Source organism: Gopherus flavomarginatus, chromosome 11 (genome assembly GCF_025201925.1).
Source record: "Gopherus flavomarginatus isolate rGopFla2 chromosome 11, rGopFla2.mat.asm, whole genome shotgun sequence".
Taxonomy (NCBI): Eukaryota; Metazoa; Chordata; order Testudines; family Testudinidae; genus Gopherus; species Gopherus flavomarginatus.
In genome coordinates, this window is record NC_066627.1 from 52,906,777 (window position 1) to 52,926,231 (window position 19,455).

General features: G+C 53.7%; 1 protein-coding gene across 8 annotated transcripts in view; it reads right to left on the reverse strand.

Moving 5' to 3' along the window:
- Nucleotides 1-8,108: 8,108 nt before the first annotated feature.
- The window catches only part of CDH22 (cadherin 22), a 137,970-nt gene continuing 126,623 nt past the window's right edge, over nucleotides 8,109-19,455 (reverse strand). For all 8 annotated transcript variants that reach the window (XM_050917706.1, XM_050917703.1, XM_050917702.1 and 5 more), the window contains 2 exons: nucleotides 13,904-14,155; nucleotides 8,109-11,827 (listed from right to left, as the gene is read on the reverse strand). In XM_050917706.1, coding sequence (XP_050773663.1) covers nucleotides 11,289-11,827; nucleotides 13,904-14,155 — 791 coding nt within the window. In that variant the 3' untranslated portion in view covers nucleotides 8,109-11,288. The remainder of the gene's footprint in view (nucleotides 11,828-13,903; nucleotides 14,156-19,455) is intronic.

Consider the following 19,455-nt stretch of genomic DNA (forward strand, 5'->3'; position numbering starts at 1 on the left):
AGACTTGGTCAGCCAAGTTCCCTCTAATTTGCACAGCCATGAGGAAGCTTATTAAACACTGCGCAGGTGCTAAGGGCTGTGGCAGGGAGAAATGCCTCTCTCCCAGCCCCGGAGCCTCTCCCCCGGCTGCAGCAGGTCCAGGGCTGGTCTGGGTCAAGGCCAGGGAACAGGCGTCCCTCTCCCCACTGGCCCCAGGCCTGCCGTGGCTGTGGGGAGAGGTGCCTATCCTGCAGCCCAGTCCCAGAGCTGCTGCGAGGAAAGACTGCTGGGGGGAGCCCTCTCTCCCCACTGTAGCCCCATGGCAGCCTGCACCCCAAACCCCTCATCCCCGGCCCCACCACAAAGCCTGCACCCCCAGCCGAAGCCTCACCCCCACCCCAACCCTCTGCCCCAGCCCTGAACCCCCATCCCCACTCCGAATCCCTCGGTTCCACCCCCACCACATAACAAAATTCATTCTGCACATGGGTGGGAAAACTTAGGGGGAACACTGTTGGTCAATCATTTTGCTGTGGGAATTTTATATATAAATAGTAAATGAAACAAGGAATTCACACACCTGTGGCTCTGTTGAACCACCGAGGTCTGAGTGTCACGGAGTTAAAGGACTTTTAGGCCTGGAAGCAGCCCCGCTGGAGGCTACAGGGAGGAAGCGGGTGTTGTTTTTTCTGAGTAGCTTATTACCAGACCTATCATTTCCTTCCCCATTTGTAAGGCCCAGCTCAAACTCTGGTTACCAGAGATGTATTTTTCTCCTGGGGTGTATAGACATCGCAATCTTTTTTTCATTTTCCCTTAATGATCCCAGCAGATCGCATCCATCTTTTGTAAATAACTCTCGAGAGGAGGTTTGGACATCTTGCCTTCTGGAATTCAACATGGTACCAACATTATGCACAATGTGCGATCGTTATAGGTGATTCTGCTGCAGCATCTGCACTGATGGCTGGGGCAGGGAGCTGGGTGGTGCTCGGCTGCAGCGCCCTGACTTTACTGGACATCTGGAACACAAAGACAATGAACATCGCAGAGCTGGTGTCACAATGAGTTAGCTGCAAACACTGTGGTTCTCCAGGCCTGCAAACCTCCTCTGTGCTTCACCTACACAGAGCAGGCAGTGCTATTCACTGCCTAGAGGAACACAGTGTCTCCTTAGCCCCTGCCTTGGTTGTGGTTGGTGACTGAGCGCCGGAGAAATCTGTACTTAGCTGTCTGGAACCCACCACATTCAAAAATGGGAAAGGGGCGGAGCCCCAACTGGGGCAAGTCGGCCACAGCTCCATTGGAGCCAATGGGGCCAGATCCCCAGCTGGCGTCCATCAGCCGCAGGTCCACTGGAGCCAGTGGGGCCAGATCCCCAGCTGGCATCAATCAGCCGCAGCTCCACTGGAGCCAGTGGGGCCAGATCCCCAGCTGGCGTCCATCAGCCGCAGCTCCACTGGAGCCAGTGGGGCCAGATCCCCAGCTGGCGTCAATCAGCCGCAGCTCCACTGGAGCCAGTGGGGCCAGATCCCCAGCTGGCGTCCATCAGCCGCAGCTCCACTGGAGCCAGATCCTCAGCTGGCGTCCATTAGCCGCAGCTCCACTGGAGCCAGTGGGGCCAGATCCCCAGCTGGTGTCCATCAATCAGCCGCAGCTCCACTGGAGCCAGTGCAGCAGAACATCTACCAGTCTTCGACAAAACAGGCTTCAAATAAAGTCGGCATCAGTGCAGCTGCGAGGAGTTACCTCAGCTGAGAAGCGGGGCCGTCACAGGCTTCCTTCAAGACAGGTCAAAAAACGAGTGTTTCAGAGTTACCGGAATGGTGACAACAGAAGCTTGATTTTCAAACACCCTTCGGACTATGAGTGTGCACAGGAATTTGGATCTTCAGAGGTACCCACTCTGCATGCACCCACACACACAATTCCCCTCTCTACACACATGCAAACAATTCCCTGCTCTACACACACACACACACACGCACGCACAATTCCCCACTCTAAACACACACACACACCATGCCCCACTCTGCAGGCACTCCCGGGATTTGCAGAAACTGACATTTTTGGCTATTTTAGGGGGTAGCATAGGCCCAGTCTGACACTGGCCCTGGGTGTTGTCTGTGCACTGGAGACTGACTGGCCCTTTGTGAGGGCACTGCCCTCTGACATCTAGAAAACACTGCAGAGTTTGAGGAGCACTTCACACTCCCCGTTTTTAGCAAAGTCAGCTGCCTCGTGTCGCTAGCCCCAGAGGAGGGGCAGGTTTGGGCTCTGGTGAAGCGTCAGTCTATGAAAATAGTCAAATGAGAAGGAAATAAGGCTTCTCTTGAAGATCCTCCGCCCCTCGCCAGGAGCCTCACTGCTGTTGAATTGTCCAAGCAAGAAGGAATAATAAAAAAGATGAAAGGAAACCAGTGTAGAATCTTCCAAGTCTGGCCTGTATTGTGGGAGGAGGGCTGGCATGACAGCCCAGGGTGCACCTCGGCTGTGGTGTTGGAATCACAGCTCCTCCTTTTGCAAGCAGAGGGTCTGGTATCTTGCTGGGAATTTGATGTTCTGCTTATTCATCCACAATGTCAAAAACAAAATCCTCTGCATGTGTCTTGGCCTGGGCCTGTTTCTGTGCTGGCAGCTGAAACTGGCTTCTGGGAGTCCTGCATCCAGGATGTGAAGCCTCTTACAGCTAAGCGCCTCGGTTAAACACAAGAGACAGGATGGCATGTAGGAAACATCCATAGCTCTGTGTAAGACATAGGAATCGGCCACCAAGTCTGTAACTGTGCACACGTGCAGCTGGGAGCCTAATGTGCTCCAACATTTGCTGCGATTGTGCCGTTACCAGTGCTGCATGGACAAATGCCCAGTATAGTCTGATTGTTGCACATGCAATCACCATAACGGCAAGTGCAAATTTGTGATGCATCCACTGGGGCCATCCTATCGCCTAAGGTGAGCAAGGTGCACGTACCTGTTCCTGGCACATCCTGGAATCCCTTCTTTGGTTAAGCGTCGTGCTATCTGCTGTCCTAAAGGTCCATCAGGAAGTGGATGATCTTGGGAACAAGATGGTGGGGGATGACTGGAGAGTAAAAGGGTCACATGAATGAATGATCCTACCAGATTCAATGAGAGATTGTTTCAGAGCAGGGACTCAGGGGCTGAGTCTGCCAGGCACCTGGTATGTTTGTGGCCAAGCTGAATTCCTGAGAATTAACAGTGCGGATTGCACCTGGCTCCTCCCAGGCAAGAGGTAACTCTGGAAATGATCAGGCCAGAATGGAAGGATTTAGACTACAAATAGTTCTGGACTATGTTCAGGTGTCCAGTGCCCTTTGCCTGGTGGGGCTCTGCTCTGGGCTGGAGTCTGGCCAGACCTACTTGCACTGGAGGGGAAGATACATCTCTCTTGTGGCATCAGAGCAAGCTGCAACCTCTCTGCAGGTCTGGAGGAATTGGCCAGTCAGGGATGATGGCTTGTGCTTCATTTCGAGGGTCTCAGAGAAAGTACCAAGTTCTCACTGGACTCATGTATCAGTCACTATGGAAGCCAGGACATATTTTTCTCCTTGCAGCCCCTTACCGAGATCAGACCCCCACTGCGCCAGGCCCAGACTCTGACCCTGACCGAGATCAGGTCCCCACTGTGCCGGGCGCTGCCCAGACCCCGACCAAGATCATGTCCCCGCTGTGCCGGGCGCTGCCCAGACCCCGACCGAGATCAGGGCCCTGCTGTGCCGGGCGCTGCCCAGACCCCGACCGAGATCACATCCCCACTGTGCCGGACGCTGCCCAGACCCCAACTGAGATCACATCCCCACTGTGCCGGGCGCTGCTCAGACCCCGACCGAGATCACATCCCCGCTGTGCCGGGCGCTGCCCAGACCCCGACCGAGATCAGGTCCCCGCTGTGCCGGGCGCTGCCCAGACCCCAACCGAGACCATGTCCCCGCTGTGCTGGGCACTGCCCAGACCCCGACTGAGATCACGTCCCCGCTGTGCCGGGCGCTGCCCAGACCCCGACCGAGATCACATTCCCGCTGTGCCGGGCGCTGCCCAGACCCCGACCGAGATCACGTCCCCGCTGTGCCGGGCGCTGCCCAGACCCCGACTGAGATCAGGGCCCCATCATGGCGGGGCTTCCCAGACCCCGACCGAGATCAGGGCCCCGCTGTGCCGGGTGCTGCCCAGACCCCGACCCCGACCGAGATCATCTCCCCGCTGTGCCGGGCGCTGCCCAGACCCCGACCGAGATCACGTCCCCGCTGTGCCGGGCGCTGCCCAGACCCCGACCGAAATCACATCCCCGCTGTGCCGGGCGCTGCCCAGACCCCGACCGAGATCACATCCCCGCTGTGCCGGGCGCTGCCCAGACCCCGACCGAGATCACATCCCCGCTGTGCCGGGCGCTGCCCAGACCCCGACCGAGATCAGGTCCCCGCTGTGCCGGGCGCTGCCCAGACCCCGACCGAGATCACATCCCCGCTGTGCTGGGTGCTGCCCAGACCCCGACTGTGATCAGGGCCCCGTCATGGCGGGTACTGCCCAGACCCCGACTGAGATCAGGGCCCCGCTGTGCCGGGCGCTGCCCAGACCCCGACCGAGATCAGGGCCCCATCATGGCGGGCACTGCCGAGACTCTGACTGACATCAGGGCCCGTCGTGCTGGGCACTGCAGACACACAATGAGAATGCTTGACACAGAGATTACTATCAAAGCAGACAAAGGCAGGAGATTTACACCCCATCGTACAGACAGGCTCTGGGCCCAGTGAGAATCAGTGACTGGCAAAGTCACACACGAATTCATTGGCCAGGAACTGAACCCCGCTCTCCCAAGCTCAGCCGAGTGCCTTAACCACCAGGGCATCCTGCATGATCTTCCCTCTTTGGATTCCTGTTCCACTAACGGCATCACACTTGTTTGTGATTCTGTTTCCTACTTGCTCCATCTTTGGTTCGGATGCAACTTGAAATGCTGAGCTGAAGCTGTACACAGACAGGGGCTTTTCCCCTACGGTGTCTTTAAAGGGGAGCAATTTTATGGGCAGGTTTAATTTCTACCCACGTTATCTGGTGACCTATATAGATGCCACCACAGAATTTAATGCATTCTCTCTCTGTGGGCCGTCCAGCTGCTGTGTGTTGCATCAGACTTTTTATGAAGATCTGACTGTTGCATCCCCTCACTGCAGGCAGGTGCTCTTTTTGCTGGACCTAGTGTGAAAAGGTCGAGCTCACCTGCCACCAGCTTGCTGCTCACTCCCTAATCTCTGGTGCTAATAAAAGCACTGCTGTTGGATTTATCCCGAACCAAAATGAACCATCATCTATCTGCACCATTTCAGTGTAAAACAGCCCTTTAAAAAGACCCGGACAGTTTTGCCCCAGCTAATAAATGAATACAGCAGCATTTCTATGATGCCGGGGGTGTGTGTGTGTGTGATGGGGTGTACAAACCCCACGCTGGAGAACAAGGGGTTAGGAAACAGCTCTGGGTCCAGGCGGCCCCACCAGGTGCAGCCACACCTGGAAAGCCTGCACAAGTTGGAAGTAGGGTTTAAAAGGCCCTGGAAGGGAGCGATTTGTTGCTCTGACCTGGTGGGGTGGGGGCAGAGGGCTGCCCGTGAGCTCATTGACTGAGACTGGACCACAAAGACCTTAGCAAATCTACAAGGAGAGGCAGGTGACTGATTTGAGATTCTTGATTTGAGATTCTTGGACTTACTCTGTGGGGGGAAAAGGAGACTTGGGTAGGAAGGGGTCCCGGAGAGCAGCTGCTTAGCATCCCATGGTGCAGAGGATAGCTGGCCACCACTGGGCCTTGGACCACAGTCCGGTGGAGTGGGTGGAGGTCTGGGCCCCCCACCCCCTCCAAGAAGATGTGACAACAACAGGGGCTCCACTTTCATGGAGAACCCAGCAGGGGAAGACCCTGATCGGTCAAGGGGCCAGGCCCCAAAGACTGTGTGAAAGGGATGGACTAGAAAGTCGGGGTGAGGGAGCGCTGAAGAACAGTACTACACTGTATTTCAGGAGTGGGCAAACTATGGCCCGCGGGTCACATCCAACCCATCAGACCATTTAATGTGACCCTCAGCTCCCGCCAGGGAGTGAGGTTGGGGGTTTGCCCCGCTCCAGCCAGGGAGCAGCGTCGGGGGCCTGCCCTGCTCTGGGCGGCTCCCAGGAAGCAGCCAGCATGACCCCCCTCTGACTCCTATGTAGTACACGGAGGTATGTCCAGGCGGCTCTGCGCGCTGCCCCGTCCGCGGGTGCCGCCCCCGCAACTCCCATTGGCCGTGGTTCCCAGTCAATGGGAGCTGCAGGGGTGGCGCCTGCGGATAGGGCAGCGCGCAGAGCCACCTGGTCGCACCTCGGAGCCGGAGGGTGGACACGCTTCCAGGAGCTGCATGTGGTAGGCACTGCCCGGAACCTGCATTCCTGATCCCCCTCCTGCCCTCTGAAACCCTTGATCCCAGCCCAGAGCCCCCTCCTGTAACCCCAACCCCTCATCCCCAGCCCCACTCCAGACATTTTTAGGTTCTGATCTTACAGAGATCCTCTGCTTGGACCCATCTGTCTCTGTAGAATCTCACTGGGACTCTGCACAGGTGAATTCCTTTGCAAGGTCAGGGGCCAAGGGTGGAATTTTTACACATTCAGCATTTTAGGGGTGTCCTTCCTGCACCAGTGCAGGGCACACTGTGTTGTCATCATTTGTTCAAATTAAGACAGAAAACTCAACCTTTTTCTGAGGAACAAAAACAGTATTTTTTTTCATGCCAAGTGCCAGCGACAGGGGGGCAGGAACCTGTGGCGGCAGACACAGCAAGGTGCTTCAGTTTCACACTCTCTCATTGCTCAGGCACAGCAGAAGGATTTTGCTCAAACCTTCCAAACAAACTCACCTCTGGATGGCAGGGCCGGCTCCAGCATTTTTGCTGCCCCAAGTGGCGCAAAAAAAAAAAAAAGCCACGATCGGCAGCACTTCGGCAGCAGCTCTACCGCTGCCGCTTCATTCTTCGGTGGCAATTCAGCGGCAGGTCCTTCCCTCCGAGAGGGACTGAGGGACCCACCACCGAACTGCGGCTGAAGAGCCGGACATGGCGCTCCTTTCCGTTGGCCGCCCCAGACACCTCCTTCCTGCGCTGGTGCCTGGAGCTGGCCCAGCTGGATGGCGCCTGGGAAGCTCATCCACTGAGCTCTGATGGTGAAAATGACACATGCGTCTCCATGGCTGCACAGATCCATCCTGCTCCAATACCTCGGGTGCAACGTAGGAATAATACCTAGTACTTACGTGCCACGTTTCACCCCAAAGCGGCTCATGCACACGGCCAGGCAAGCAAAGGAGGCATAGTGCAGTACACAGAACAGAGGGGAAATGGTCCACATGCTCCACTGCAGGCACAACTGGCAACTTCAAAACGTGGGCCCCCTTGCGTGCACTCACAAAACCAATTGCAGGTGGAAATCACGTCCCTGTACACTCAATTGCTGGCTTGTGCCCACAGCCAGGTCAGAAGTACAAACATGCACATTTGTCTCTGAGGCTCAAAAAGTGAAAGAATAAATTACTCCAAGGACAAGCAGGGGGCCCAGTGGAAATGCACTCCATGAAGCAACAGACCATTCATTGTCTCCCGGTGTCACAGTGGCTCCTGTGGAGCAGCAAGGCCGACAGACGTGCGCTATAGGCTATTCACAACAAACGCTGAATACCTGCTGTCACTCCAACGCAACAGGGCTTCGTCCTCCCAAAAAGCTGGAGTGAGACAGGTGCATTTTATCATCATCACTCGACCTTTTTCTGGGAGAAACTTTTTCTGAGGAGCATTTTAATAAAAAGCTGGAAATATCCAGTCAAGCAATGGCCTGTCACTGGGAATCTGTAGAGAGAGCAAACTGATTCTGCAGACTGCTCTCTGCTGCAGCATGGCCTGGGCTTGGTGTGTCCATAGTTTGCATGACAGGATTTCTCTCCTGCTTGCTGGGTGCCCTGCCCCCCTTGGTGAGCTGTCATTTACTAAGACCACATTAAAAATACCGTACAAGAAAAGGAAACGAAACAAGATAAACTAAAACAGACTTGGGCTAGACGACAAGGAAATAATTTATTTCCAGGTCCTAAAAAGACCTTGACAATATAACAAGGATGAGAAAATCAACCTCCTGATTTTGTTTGGATAGAGGGAAAAAAGCAAAGTGACGCCATCAAACACCCAAACAGTCTGCCAGCTCCTTCCTATAGGGGGTGCTCATGAGCACGGTGTGGTGTGGAAGTGAAGCCAGCAGGGTTGCCTGGGCACCTCTGCAACCTGATACCAGACAGGAGCTGAGCTGGGCTGCTCCAGACCATTGCATTTACAGATGGAATTAAAAATAAAAATGCAGAAGAGGTTGTGTGTGTTGGGGAGGGGTTGGCTGGTTCAGGATGCACAAGTGGAAGCCAGTTTGGTAATTCAGAATACATACCCTGTAAGACTGCATCCTCTGCTTAGACAATCCCTGGCAATTGCATGAGGCCCTTCCTAAAGCAAAGACCAGTTCAGCAGGGGATTGGTCAGAGTGGTTCATTGTCCCAGAGGGAAAACACAAAAAAGTTCCTGAGGAAAGAGAGGCCTTTCTCCATTCTCTTACTCCTGGATTGGTGGCATTGTCTGGGAGTGACTGAGCGTGCTCAAAGGCGATGCTTTGGGGGCAGGAGGAACAGCTACCGAGTAAAGCCTGTCTGACTGCCTGGTAAACAAAACAGGCCATTTATCTGGCTGCTTCTCTAAAATCAGTGGGGAAAAATCACAGTAAAGGACTAACAAGACAATGTGTGGCATCCAGGACATGAGAGACTTGCACAGATACCAAGATAGGGGCAGCTCCTCCAGCCTTTGTAGCCATACTGAGACCCAGAGAGATGAGCAACTCTGCTTGTTCAAAGTTTAAATGCTGAATTCCGGCTGGCTTGGGAGTCTCCCAAAAAACACCTGAGTTGGGGACGCAGATGCTCAACAGCATGTGAGCCTTGAGTGGCTGCACCAGGGGAGGGGGAACCTGTTGTTGCAGGAACAACAGGCAGAGACTATTATTTTTCTAACATGTCCTTCTAGCCCCCTCCATACCACAGCATGGGGCTTTCTCTGCAGCTCAGAGCAATACAAGCTACTGGAAAACAGAACACAATATGAAATGAACATGCACATACATTTATATTCAAACACGGTTTCCAGAGAATTGGCAACTGGGATAGAAAACACTATGGCTAGGCTAAGGGGACAAACCCAATGACTATGACAAGCCTTGGCAGGCCTTATCAGTTATGTATCAATTACAACATTGATTTTTCCCATATCAGCAGATAAGCTGCTGTAGCCAGCACTACACAAGAAGCTGCTTGTGTGCCCTGCTGAACAGGACTCCGAAACGTTAGCTGGGATTTACTCGGAGAATGTCACTGATCTGAAGACATCCCTGCGATACCCAGTATGTCCCTCAAATGCCATTTCATGGACCACAGCATTCGGACAGCCTCTGCTTTCCCACCTCATTGACCCCAGTTCTCAACGCCCAGCACTGCTCTTTGCCAGGCAGCTCCGAATTAACCATCCTGTTTCCTGGTACTACATTGTGCTCATACTTTGACCACCCCCTTGGGGACCGATGGCTCACACTCTCTGGTAAGTTTCCCTAAAGCCCCCTGCTCGCCCTGAAATAGAAACAGAACTCTTTGGCCAGCAGTTTCTGTGGAAACCTGAAGGGACTTTCACTCTAGGGCAAAATGGCAACAACAGCAACAACAAAAAGTTGGGTTTGGGGTGTAGCGTGGCTTGGCTTTGCTGACGGCGCGTGGTGTCTGGCACCTCCACAGGGTCTGCTCCCAGAGCTGGGGTGGACTTGTCATCAAAGGCTGTGATCAACTGACTGACATTCAGTGGCTGAGGTGAAATGAGTCGTTAGTGTTGTCAGGCCCGTGCCTGCTGGAAAGCGCATCCACCTCGCACCCACAAACGCAGCTGGCACTACTTGCCACTCTTGTTGGTTACAGACTGTGGCTCAAGAACTGAATAGGCCAAGGAGGCTCACTCCCTCCTCAGCCATCCAGGCTACCTCACTTGGGGATGCTGCAGCAGGCCGGCTGAAGTGCTGTGCCTGTGAGAGCGTACACAGCAACCCATGCGAACATGAGACATCAGGCCCTGGGGCTGGCTGAGAACTTCCCACACAAAGCGCTGTCCTCTAGGGATGCTTTGCATTCTCTCTACTGTTACCTCTACGACATGGGCTCGAGAGCTTCCTCCTTCACATTTCAGCATCACTGCCCACAGTCCAGCCACAGTCATAATCCTGTATTAGTGATATCACAGTTTGTTGCCATGGGGATCATTGGGATGCCAGAGCCTCAGAACAATGACTTCACTGTGGATTAAGCAGGAGGGGTAGATGTTGGCATAAACACAAATATCTGTGATACGTGGCAAAAATGGATAGGAAAATTCTAATAAAAACCATGAGGTGAAACCCAAGCCCAGAAGCAAAGTATGTTTGACCCTAATGTAAAAACCTCTCTTTAAAAGGACCTGACCTAGGAACTAGCACCCAGGACCTCCAAAACTCAGCAAACGTAAACTGCTCCGCTGACTGTAAGCAGCTGGGATTCTGCACAGAAACACCAGCTTGCCACAGCTAGAGGAACTGAAATACAAGGAAAGTAAGTAAATATAAGGGGGAGAAAACAGAACAAATGTTAAAAGCTGGTTTCGTTCTGCAAGGAAAGCTCTTAAAAATCAAAGCACATCAAATGCTCTGAATCAAGTGACAAAAACAATTTAGACAACAAAAGGCTTCTCTTTCTTTCTTCCTCTCCTTAACTGGGCTCATTGGACTGATCGATTTAAATGATAATTTGTGGGGGAAAATCCCGTCCGAATTTTCTTGAATTAGATTTTCTCTTTCTTAAATTAACATGGAATGCTTTAATGGAGATTGCTATGAAAGCGATTAGGATGGTAACAACAGCTCCTTTGGGCACTTCAGCCTCGCTGTGTGTGTGCTACAGAGCCTCTAATGAGAGGCGGCTAATGAAGAGCACATCATAAAGCCATCACTCGCCATGTCCAAAATGGTCCTTGATGACTCTCCTTCCATGCCAGGGTGCGTAGTGCAGGGACTCTGCTATCTAGATGACATATTGTCCTTATTGTTTGACCTGAGCTTGCTTCTACAGCAGCCCTCGAAGACATGGGAAGCCTGGAGAATCCCCTAGTCCGGAAATCACTGCCTCCGTCTCACTGTGGGTTTTTGGTTAATTGTGGCTAGGATTCTTCGCTCTCCTCCTCACCTTTACGCCCGGCGTAGAGAGCCGCCAGCTGTCGGAAGTGTGGCCCCCAGCTGCTCAGATAGGAGAAGTCCTGTTCTGAGCTGCTGGACCAGGTGTTGATGGAGCTCAAGGACGGGAGAGAGGAGTCTGAGCCCTCGAAGGCGTAGGTTTGGAACGAGTCGTATGGTGGGACAGACAGATCCTCGTCTGCCTGATCCACCTTCCTGCTGATGTAGTCTCTGAACATGGAGAAGTCCAGGTCTGGGTTCTGGAACCACTGTGGGAGGGCATGGAGCTCGGAGGGCAGGTTACTAGTCATGCCTCCATCTCCTGGCCCTCCCCCGCCGTCGCTGCCTTTAAGCTCACTGAAGTCATAGAGGCTGCGTAGGGCCGACATGTCGTAGGCCTCAGTGTCCTGCTCCCCACCCCCCTCATCATTGTACTTGATGACATTGTCCCTCATGTCCTCATCCTCCTCTGATGTCAGGTGGCTCTTGTGGTGTCGCTTCAGAGTGAGGATTAGGAGAACCAGCACTGGAGAGGGAAAGAGCCGTCAGAGGGGCAGTACGCCCGGGAGACGAGCTAGGGGAGAGGGCAGAGCGTGAGCGTGAACGACTCCCTCTCGGGCAGTGGAGGTGCTGCCTGCATTCAGGGCTGGTGTGCAGGGCAAGGGACATGGCGCTCAAATGGCCCTTCATGGCGGAAGAACATGCCCCAGGGAAGGAAAGCCAGAGCTGCAGCCCTCTTGGCTGGTGGGAATTGGCATCACTGGCCAGTTCGCCAGTCGAGGGCCAGGCCCATAGCAACGACATTCCCTGGGTCCCCAGTGGGGGACAGTGCAGGCTGGAGCTAGTGCTGGTCTCTGGGGTGTGTTCCAGGGAACTGGGGCAGACACATTCTCCGTGCTGCACAGCCACCGGGGCACTCACCCCCCAGGAGGGGAAAGTGCAACAAAGACGGAAGGATGGGTTCTGAGAGGGACAAGGAGGAAAAGGGGAGCAGGGCATGGCAGCAGCAGAATGGCTGGAGGGTGATTCTGGAGCAGATGGCACAGAGTGGGAGCAGCAAGATGCAGATCAGTCCTGGATTATCAGCTATTTGAAACGGATGTAAAGTGCACCCTGTGGAAAGGGTTTTCTAAAGACACTTTTCCAGCAACGCCCGGGGTCCTGCAAGTTCCCTGACAATGCTCAGCCAGCAGGGACACCGCAGGGTAGGAAGTGACTCTGTTGATCATCTCCGTTATTTTAAACATGAGCTCCTCCCTTGACATGTGCGAACAGGCCTATGTGTGCAGGCCTCCTTCTGCCTATGACCCAGTCTGTGCCTGCCCAGACCCAGGAGCCAGCCCAAACAAGGGAGGAGGAACGCTGTGTGGAGGGATCATCCTGCCCAATGTAAACACTGCCACCCCCAGAACAGGTCTCAGGAGCCGATGACACTCCCAGGCATGGAGCCTAACACTCAGGGAACAATTGATCAATCAGACCAACAGGAGAGATGGGGGCTCCTATGTATCAGAGTCATGACATGGACTCGGACAACAATCATATTCCTTGTTTATTTAGATCTTAATGCTGACCCACCTCCACAAGGCCTTTCACTGGACAATGTCTTGCTGTATCCAAGCCTCCTGTCACTGTTACCTTCCCTGGCTTCCTCTGTGTGCTTGGGACCCTGCTTGTCTTCAGTTAGACTGTGAGCAACTCAGGGCAGGGCTCAGCTCTGGGCACCATTGCAACAGAAACACTGTCCTTTCTCTGCATAAGGAGCTCTCCGAGATGCCAGTGTTAAAAAAACAGCTAGCACAACACTCCAGCTTTTGCCTGTGTACCATGTGGTGATGCAGGATGCTGGTCCCTCTGCAGGTGGCTTGGGACACTTCCATAAACCAAGTTCTGGAGGCTCTCAGCCTGTTCCCTGGCAGAGGCCAGCCTGGGACTTGGCATGGAATCAGGGCCACCCAGAGGATTCAGGGGGTCTGGGGTCCTCGGTGGCAGGGGGCCCCCACTGCCAAATAGCCGCCGAAGACCTGGCACTTCAGCAGCGGGTCCCAGAGTGGAAGGACCCCCCACCGCAGGTCTTCGGGGCACTTCGGCGGCAGGTCCCGAAGCGGAAGGACCCCCCACCACCGAAGACTCGGAGCGGAAGAAGCTCCAGGAGCCCGGGCCCCGCAAGAGTTTTCCAGGGCCCCCGGAGCGAGTGAAGGACCCCGCTCCAGGGCCCCCGAAAAATTCTCGTGGGGGCTCCTGTGGAGCCTGGGACAAATTGCCCCACTTGCCGCTCCCCCCGCCCCCCCGGGCGGCCCTGCATGGAATGGGCTCCATGCAGGCTTCTCTGGATGGAGGGGTTCCCGTCTGAAATCAGCTCTGTCAGGCTTCTCCCTGCAGGACAGGTGAATTTACTGCAACTCCCGCTCTGCAGAAAACTATCAAGAGGTCAGGGGGCAAAGGTGAGAAGCTGCTGTCGGACCGGGACATTCCAGCCCAGAGACAGCTGCACTCACTGATGTGTATGCAAGAGGATGGCAGAAAAAGAAGCGAGATGTAGCGGAGGGTGGAGGGAGGAGAGGAAGAGCATGGCTAAAGAGAGGCAGGCTGGGACACTCACCGATCAGGATGAGGATGCAAACCAAGAGTGCAATGAGCGCTCCGGGGCTCAGCGTTGCTGACATGACGTAGGCTGTGCTGTTACAGGACTGGATGGCCCCTGTGCTGTCACAACCACACACCCGGATGGTCAGAGTCCCCGTGCTGCTCAGGGCAGGAGGCCCACTGTCCACCACCAGAATGGGAAGGAAGTAAATGTCCTGCTCCTGGCGGTTAAATCCCACTCTCTGCGTGTGCACCGCGGCTGTGTTGTCTGGAAAGAGCAAGAAACCAACAGGCAGCGTCACCGCCAGTGCCCACAGACAGCTTCACCAAACAGCCCCGGCACCCTACTGCCAGCATGAGAGAAGCATGCCATCCCAACCGCCCTCCTCACCATGCTGCTCCTCCCACACTTCGTCTGGCTCTGCCATTGGAAAAAGCAGCAATGCCTCTAATCCACCTGTGGGCCTGATATGCATTCTCAAACATGCAGAGCAGGTGCCTATGCACCTAGCATGCACCCGGCACGCACACTCCCGCAGGAGCTGGCCTCTTCAGACTGCACTGAGGCCTAGGAGTCTGGTTTGCCTGAATTCCCACACAAGCCCAGTGGCCTGTGGCAGTCTGGCACCCTAAACCAAGTGCATGGCACAAAAGTGAGACTAATGGTGACAGAGGGAGATGGGAGGCAGAAGCAGCACATGGCTATCAAACACTCAGGTAAATAACACAATGAAAGCAGAGGAAGCACAAATATTTTCAGAAAACCTTCTGATCGCTCCAGTGTCCATGACAAGGTTCTCATGGAGCAAGTTACCAGGCCTCAGACACTGAGAGGGGATCAAAGATACAGCTCCTGGGCCAACTGGCTTCAGTCCCTTAGCCAGGCAGGACTCGGGGGAGGACAGGTGCAGTGTGAAACAACATTTTCCTTGTCCCCATGTGTCAACATGCACCTGGAGCCATGGGCCAGGCCTACTGAGAGATTCCAAGGCCAACAAGGGCCATTGTAATCGCCTAATCTGACCTTCTGCATAACACAGGCCACAGAACTTCCCCAGAACAATTTCTAGACCTGACCTAGGTCTTAGTCTGAGGTTCGGGAGTGCTTCAGGGCCACCTCCAAGCTTCCTAAGGGGCAGCAGGAACTCTTCGTAAGCTTCCAGCCAGTCATGTTTTCTGCCACCCCAGCCTCAAGGTGCTTTAACAATATTTAAAGAATACAATCCATACTGAGGAGAACAGAGAGTAACAACCAACCCCCAGGCAAACAGCAGCCATCCGTTGTAATGCCAGCTGCTTCCTGGGCACTGACACTGGCCTGGAAACTGGGAGAGTGATTCTGGCTCATGATCCAAGCTATCTGGAGCAACAGGACTGGGGAAGGGGGAATGAGGGATGGCATGGCTGCCTTTCCCCACTTCTGGACAGTCCTCACCATGGGAAAGCAGAAGAGAAGAAATACAGGAGGAGGACCTGCACTACCAATGGAAGAATTGTAACCAAATGTCAGAAGTGGCTGCTGAATCTGCCTGCCCTCTTTACTGAAATGTAAATGGTCCACTGACAGCAGGGTGGCCTGCTGCATGCAAACTCCCTCCTTATCCCAGCTGATGTTTTCTGGCCTGAGTCCTTTCTGTATCAATCAGCTTTTTGATTGGCAAAGACATCTGCTCTAATTGTGGCTGTTGTGCCGCCTGCCAATATGGAAACGGGCATGTGGACTGGGAGCTGTGCGGTATGAGAAGTCACTGACGGGGTAGCATCTGTGCGAGTCAGGGACAATGTGCTGGCCATGCAAAAACCAGGAAGTCAGGAGTCCATGGAGCTTGGTGTTGGTCCTGCTTTGAGCAGGGGGTTGGACTAGGTGACCTCCTGAGGTCTCTTCCAACCCTGATAGTCTATGATTCTATGAGCTGTGGGCATGGGAAAGGCCTATGACCAGGAGATCGGGACAGGCTTTAGAGAAGTTGTGAAAGAGCAAGAGGAGCACAACGGAAACAAACCAACAGGCAGAGAACATTATGGCGAGGGCAGAACCCACCAGCAGCCAGGGGTCGATTTCCGTCCTGATCCAGCAATGCAATGGGGCCAGAAACAAGAGAATCTGGCCCCATGGGAACTGCCTCAGAGTTCTTGGGTTGCACAGAGCTGGTCTAGTGGCTCTACCGCTCCCCCTTGGCAGGCCTGGGAGTAGTTGGGGAAAATGAGGCATGGCAGGACTGTCTCAATGCCCCAGCTCTTCTTGGGATCCTGGAGTAGGCCCTTGCTTAGGTAGAGGCTGGAGAAGCCAAGGCTGCCCTAACTTACATCAGGGACTATTGGCACCACAAAGGGGGAACAAAGTCCTGTGCTGAGCAGTTTGGTCACACGCAAGAACTGGGGTCAGGGCTCACTCTGCCACTGTCCTGATGTGTGTCAAAGCCATCACTCAGTCACACACACGTTGGCCTGAACACTTTCTGGCAAGGTCTCTGTTTTCCAGGGCCTGGTCTCCTGAGTGAGACTCTGCAGCAGACTCAGGTACATTATGAGGTTTTTATTGACTAAATACACGAATGCTGGAAGTAGTCAGCACAGCTTCCCTTCTGGCACTTCTTGGGATATTCTGCTCCTCTCTCGTCACTTCCCTACTGAGGGCGGGAGACCTTTATAGCCTTCGTCCACCACTCGTGCTCATACTCCTGCCTGTTGTGCAGGCTGGTCGCCCCCGTGGTCGTCTTCCATCCACAATAACTGCAAGAGCCAGCTTACCCATCTAGCTCTCGCGTCTCATAACCTAGCCTCACATCCCACAACTGGTTCTTAACTGGAGCAACCTGCACTAGGCTCCTTACAACCCCATTTCATTTCCTGTCACAGTGCCAACTACTCGACCATGTCAACATCCTCATTTCCATTGCGTAGACATACTGATTTCCTTTCCTGGGGGTGCCCAAGTCGCTGTTCAGTACATTATGATGGGCTGAATTACAGCTTTATGCACTTTGCCTTTTAACTTTATTGGTATCCTTTTGTCACAGAGAACTGGGGTCTGCTCCCACCACGCAGCTATCACTCAGAAGGACACCATCAGCAGCAACCATTGACCCCAGTATTTAAATACTTTCATGCTTCTAGGCAATTGGCCTGTGATGTCCTCTATGGTGAGTCCTCCTCCTGCAGTTAGCACAGCCTGTCTTACCAGCCTTGAGTCTAAGCCCAGCTCACTCACAACTACGTTGCCACTGTTCAAAGTTGGCCTGTAGGGTCTCTCAATCTTCCGCACGTAACTCTGAGTCCTCAGCGAACAGCATGTTCCCAAGCAGCTAGCTCCCTTCCTATCTTCTCGTTTATCACCTCCATGACAGGCACAAACTAAAAGGGGCGCAATGCTGACCTGAGCTCCAGTACTTACTGGAAAGTTTCTCCTGTAGTCCCCGTTAGTTGGCCAGTCCCACCATTGTACATATCCGGGGTCATACAAAAGGACCTTCTGGCACACTGGCTCTTGCAAACTCCACCAGGCTGGTTTGTTGGTACACAATCATACGCCTTTTCCAGGCCCACAAAGACCACACTCAGCTGCTGTCTCTTTTCTCTGAACTTCTCCATGAGTATTTGCAGCACAAATTCGGCATCAGATGTCCTCCTTCCCGACATGAATCCATATGGACTGATCCAAATTTAAACGATTCCACAGAGACGCTTTTCAACAGCCTTCTACCACACCTTCATAGCATGTGACATCAGCTTAAGTGAGGGATCATAAACACACAGTGTAATATCTCCTTTATGTTTAAAAACAGGCAACACAAAGCTTTGATGCCATTCACCTGGCGTTTTTCCTTTCTTCAGGGAGATTGCTCCCCTGTTATCAGTTTGCCACAGTTCTCTGTATTACCAGCGGATAACTGCACCGCAGACATTGTCAGGGGAGCCAGAGGCTTTGGCACCTGGGCAGGAGGCAGTTGGGATTTCCAGCACATGGGAAACAGGAAAAAGGCATCTCCTCTTCTCCTTAGGACATAGAACCTGCTTTAAGAGCTCACTCTCACTCAGAATGCGAAACACAGGGCAACAGATTAGCTATAGCACATGCCATAATGCTGACGTTATTCTGAACTCAGACAGGGCCAACATTCACAGGAATTCCTTTGAATAGACACCACACAAACAGATACTGGTTTTTTAACCATGTTTCAACGTGTTAGAATTTCCCCTAGGATACGTTGTCAATGTGTACATGCGAGTGCCAAGCTGGGTGAGGCCTCTCTGCAATTGAGCCCCACGAGCCTGCATCAGTGGCCGTGGCAGAGCAACCGAGTCTTTCACTGTGGTGTAGACACACCCTTTATGACTCACGTGCCATGAGCTTTGTCATTCTCAAGTTGTTGCTCTTGTGGGATGGCCAGCCTCAAGGTATGTTACACTGCAATGGGGCTGGCCTGGGTCAGCTGGCTCGGGCTGCAGGGCTATTAAATTGCAGTGTAGATCTTGGAACTCAGGCTGGAGCTGGGGTCTGAGGTCGCATGGGGGGGGGGGGTGTGTCTCAGAGCCTGGAGCTCCAACGTGCGCTCAAATGCCTACACTGCTATTTTGTAGCCCTACAGATCAAACACCAGGAGCCCTGTGTGATGAAGTGGGGCTGTTCTTAATGTTTCCTCTGAATACCATGTGGGTGCCTCTGTTTCTGGCCGACCCTGTGTCCCCTGGCAACTAATGGCCCGGGGCCTTCCCCTCTGCAAGGGGATGCTAAAGGTGTGGGAGAACAAAGAGGTTAGGTGACCTCCTGGCCCAGGAAAGGAACTCAGCAGAGAAGGAGGCGCTGGAGGGGGTTTCAGTTTAGAGCTGGCTGGGGACAAGGAGTGAGTGCAGACGGGGTTATCTGCCTCGCTGGGCCCCAGAATGGACCCGGCTGAGGGGTCCCGTTCTCTGTACCTACAAGCTCTGGTTTAGACCCTGTTCCTGTCATCTAATAAACCTCTGTGTTACTGGCTGGCTGAGAGTCACATCTGACTGCAAAGTGGGGGTGCAGGACCCTGTGGCTTCCCCAGGACCCTGTCTGGGTGGACTTGCTGAGGGAAGCACACGGAGGGGCAGAGGATGCTGAATGCTCCAAGGAGAGACCCAGGAAGGTGAAGCTGTGTGAACTTCTTGCCCTGAAGACAGTCTGCTCCGAGGAAGAGGAGGCTCCCCAAAGTCCTGACTGGCTTTGTGGGGAGCAGTTCCAGAGCATCGCCCGGGGACTCTGTGACACCCTGTCTCGTGACCAGGGCTCTGAGACTTGGTGCCGCAGCTTTTACTACAGTGTAGACGCACCCTCAGTTTCTGGGGTTGCCTGATAAAACATCTTGCATGAATGGGACGGAAAACGACATTTTTTAGAGGTGGAGGATGCTGTGAGAGGAAGCAGCAGCCTGTCTATAAGAGTAAATGCTGAGGAGCTGCCATGAGCTGTGAAGTTTTGTTTATTGTTATGCGAACCACTTGCATACAGGTAATAAGATCGTTAGCTTGCTGCTGCTGCCTCAGCTGGCTGTGGTGTAGCAGGAGAAAAGGAGGTATAAACAATATTAACATCACTGTCAT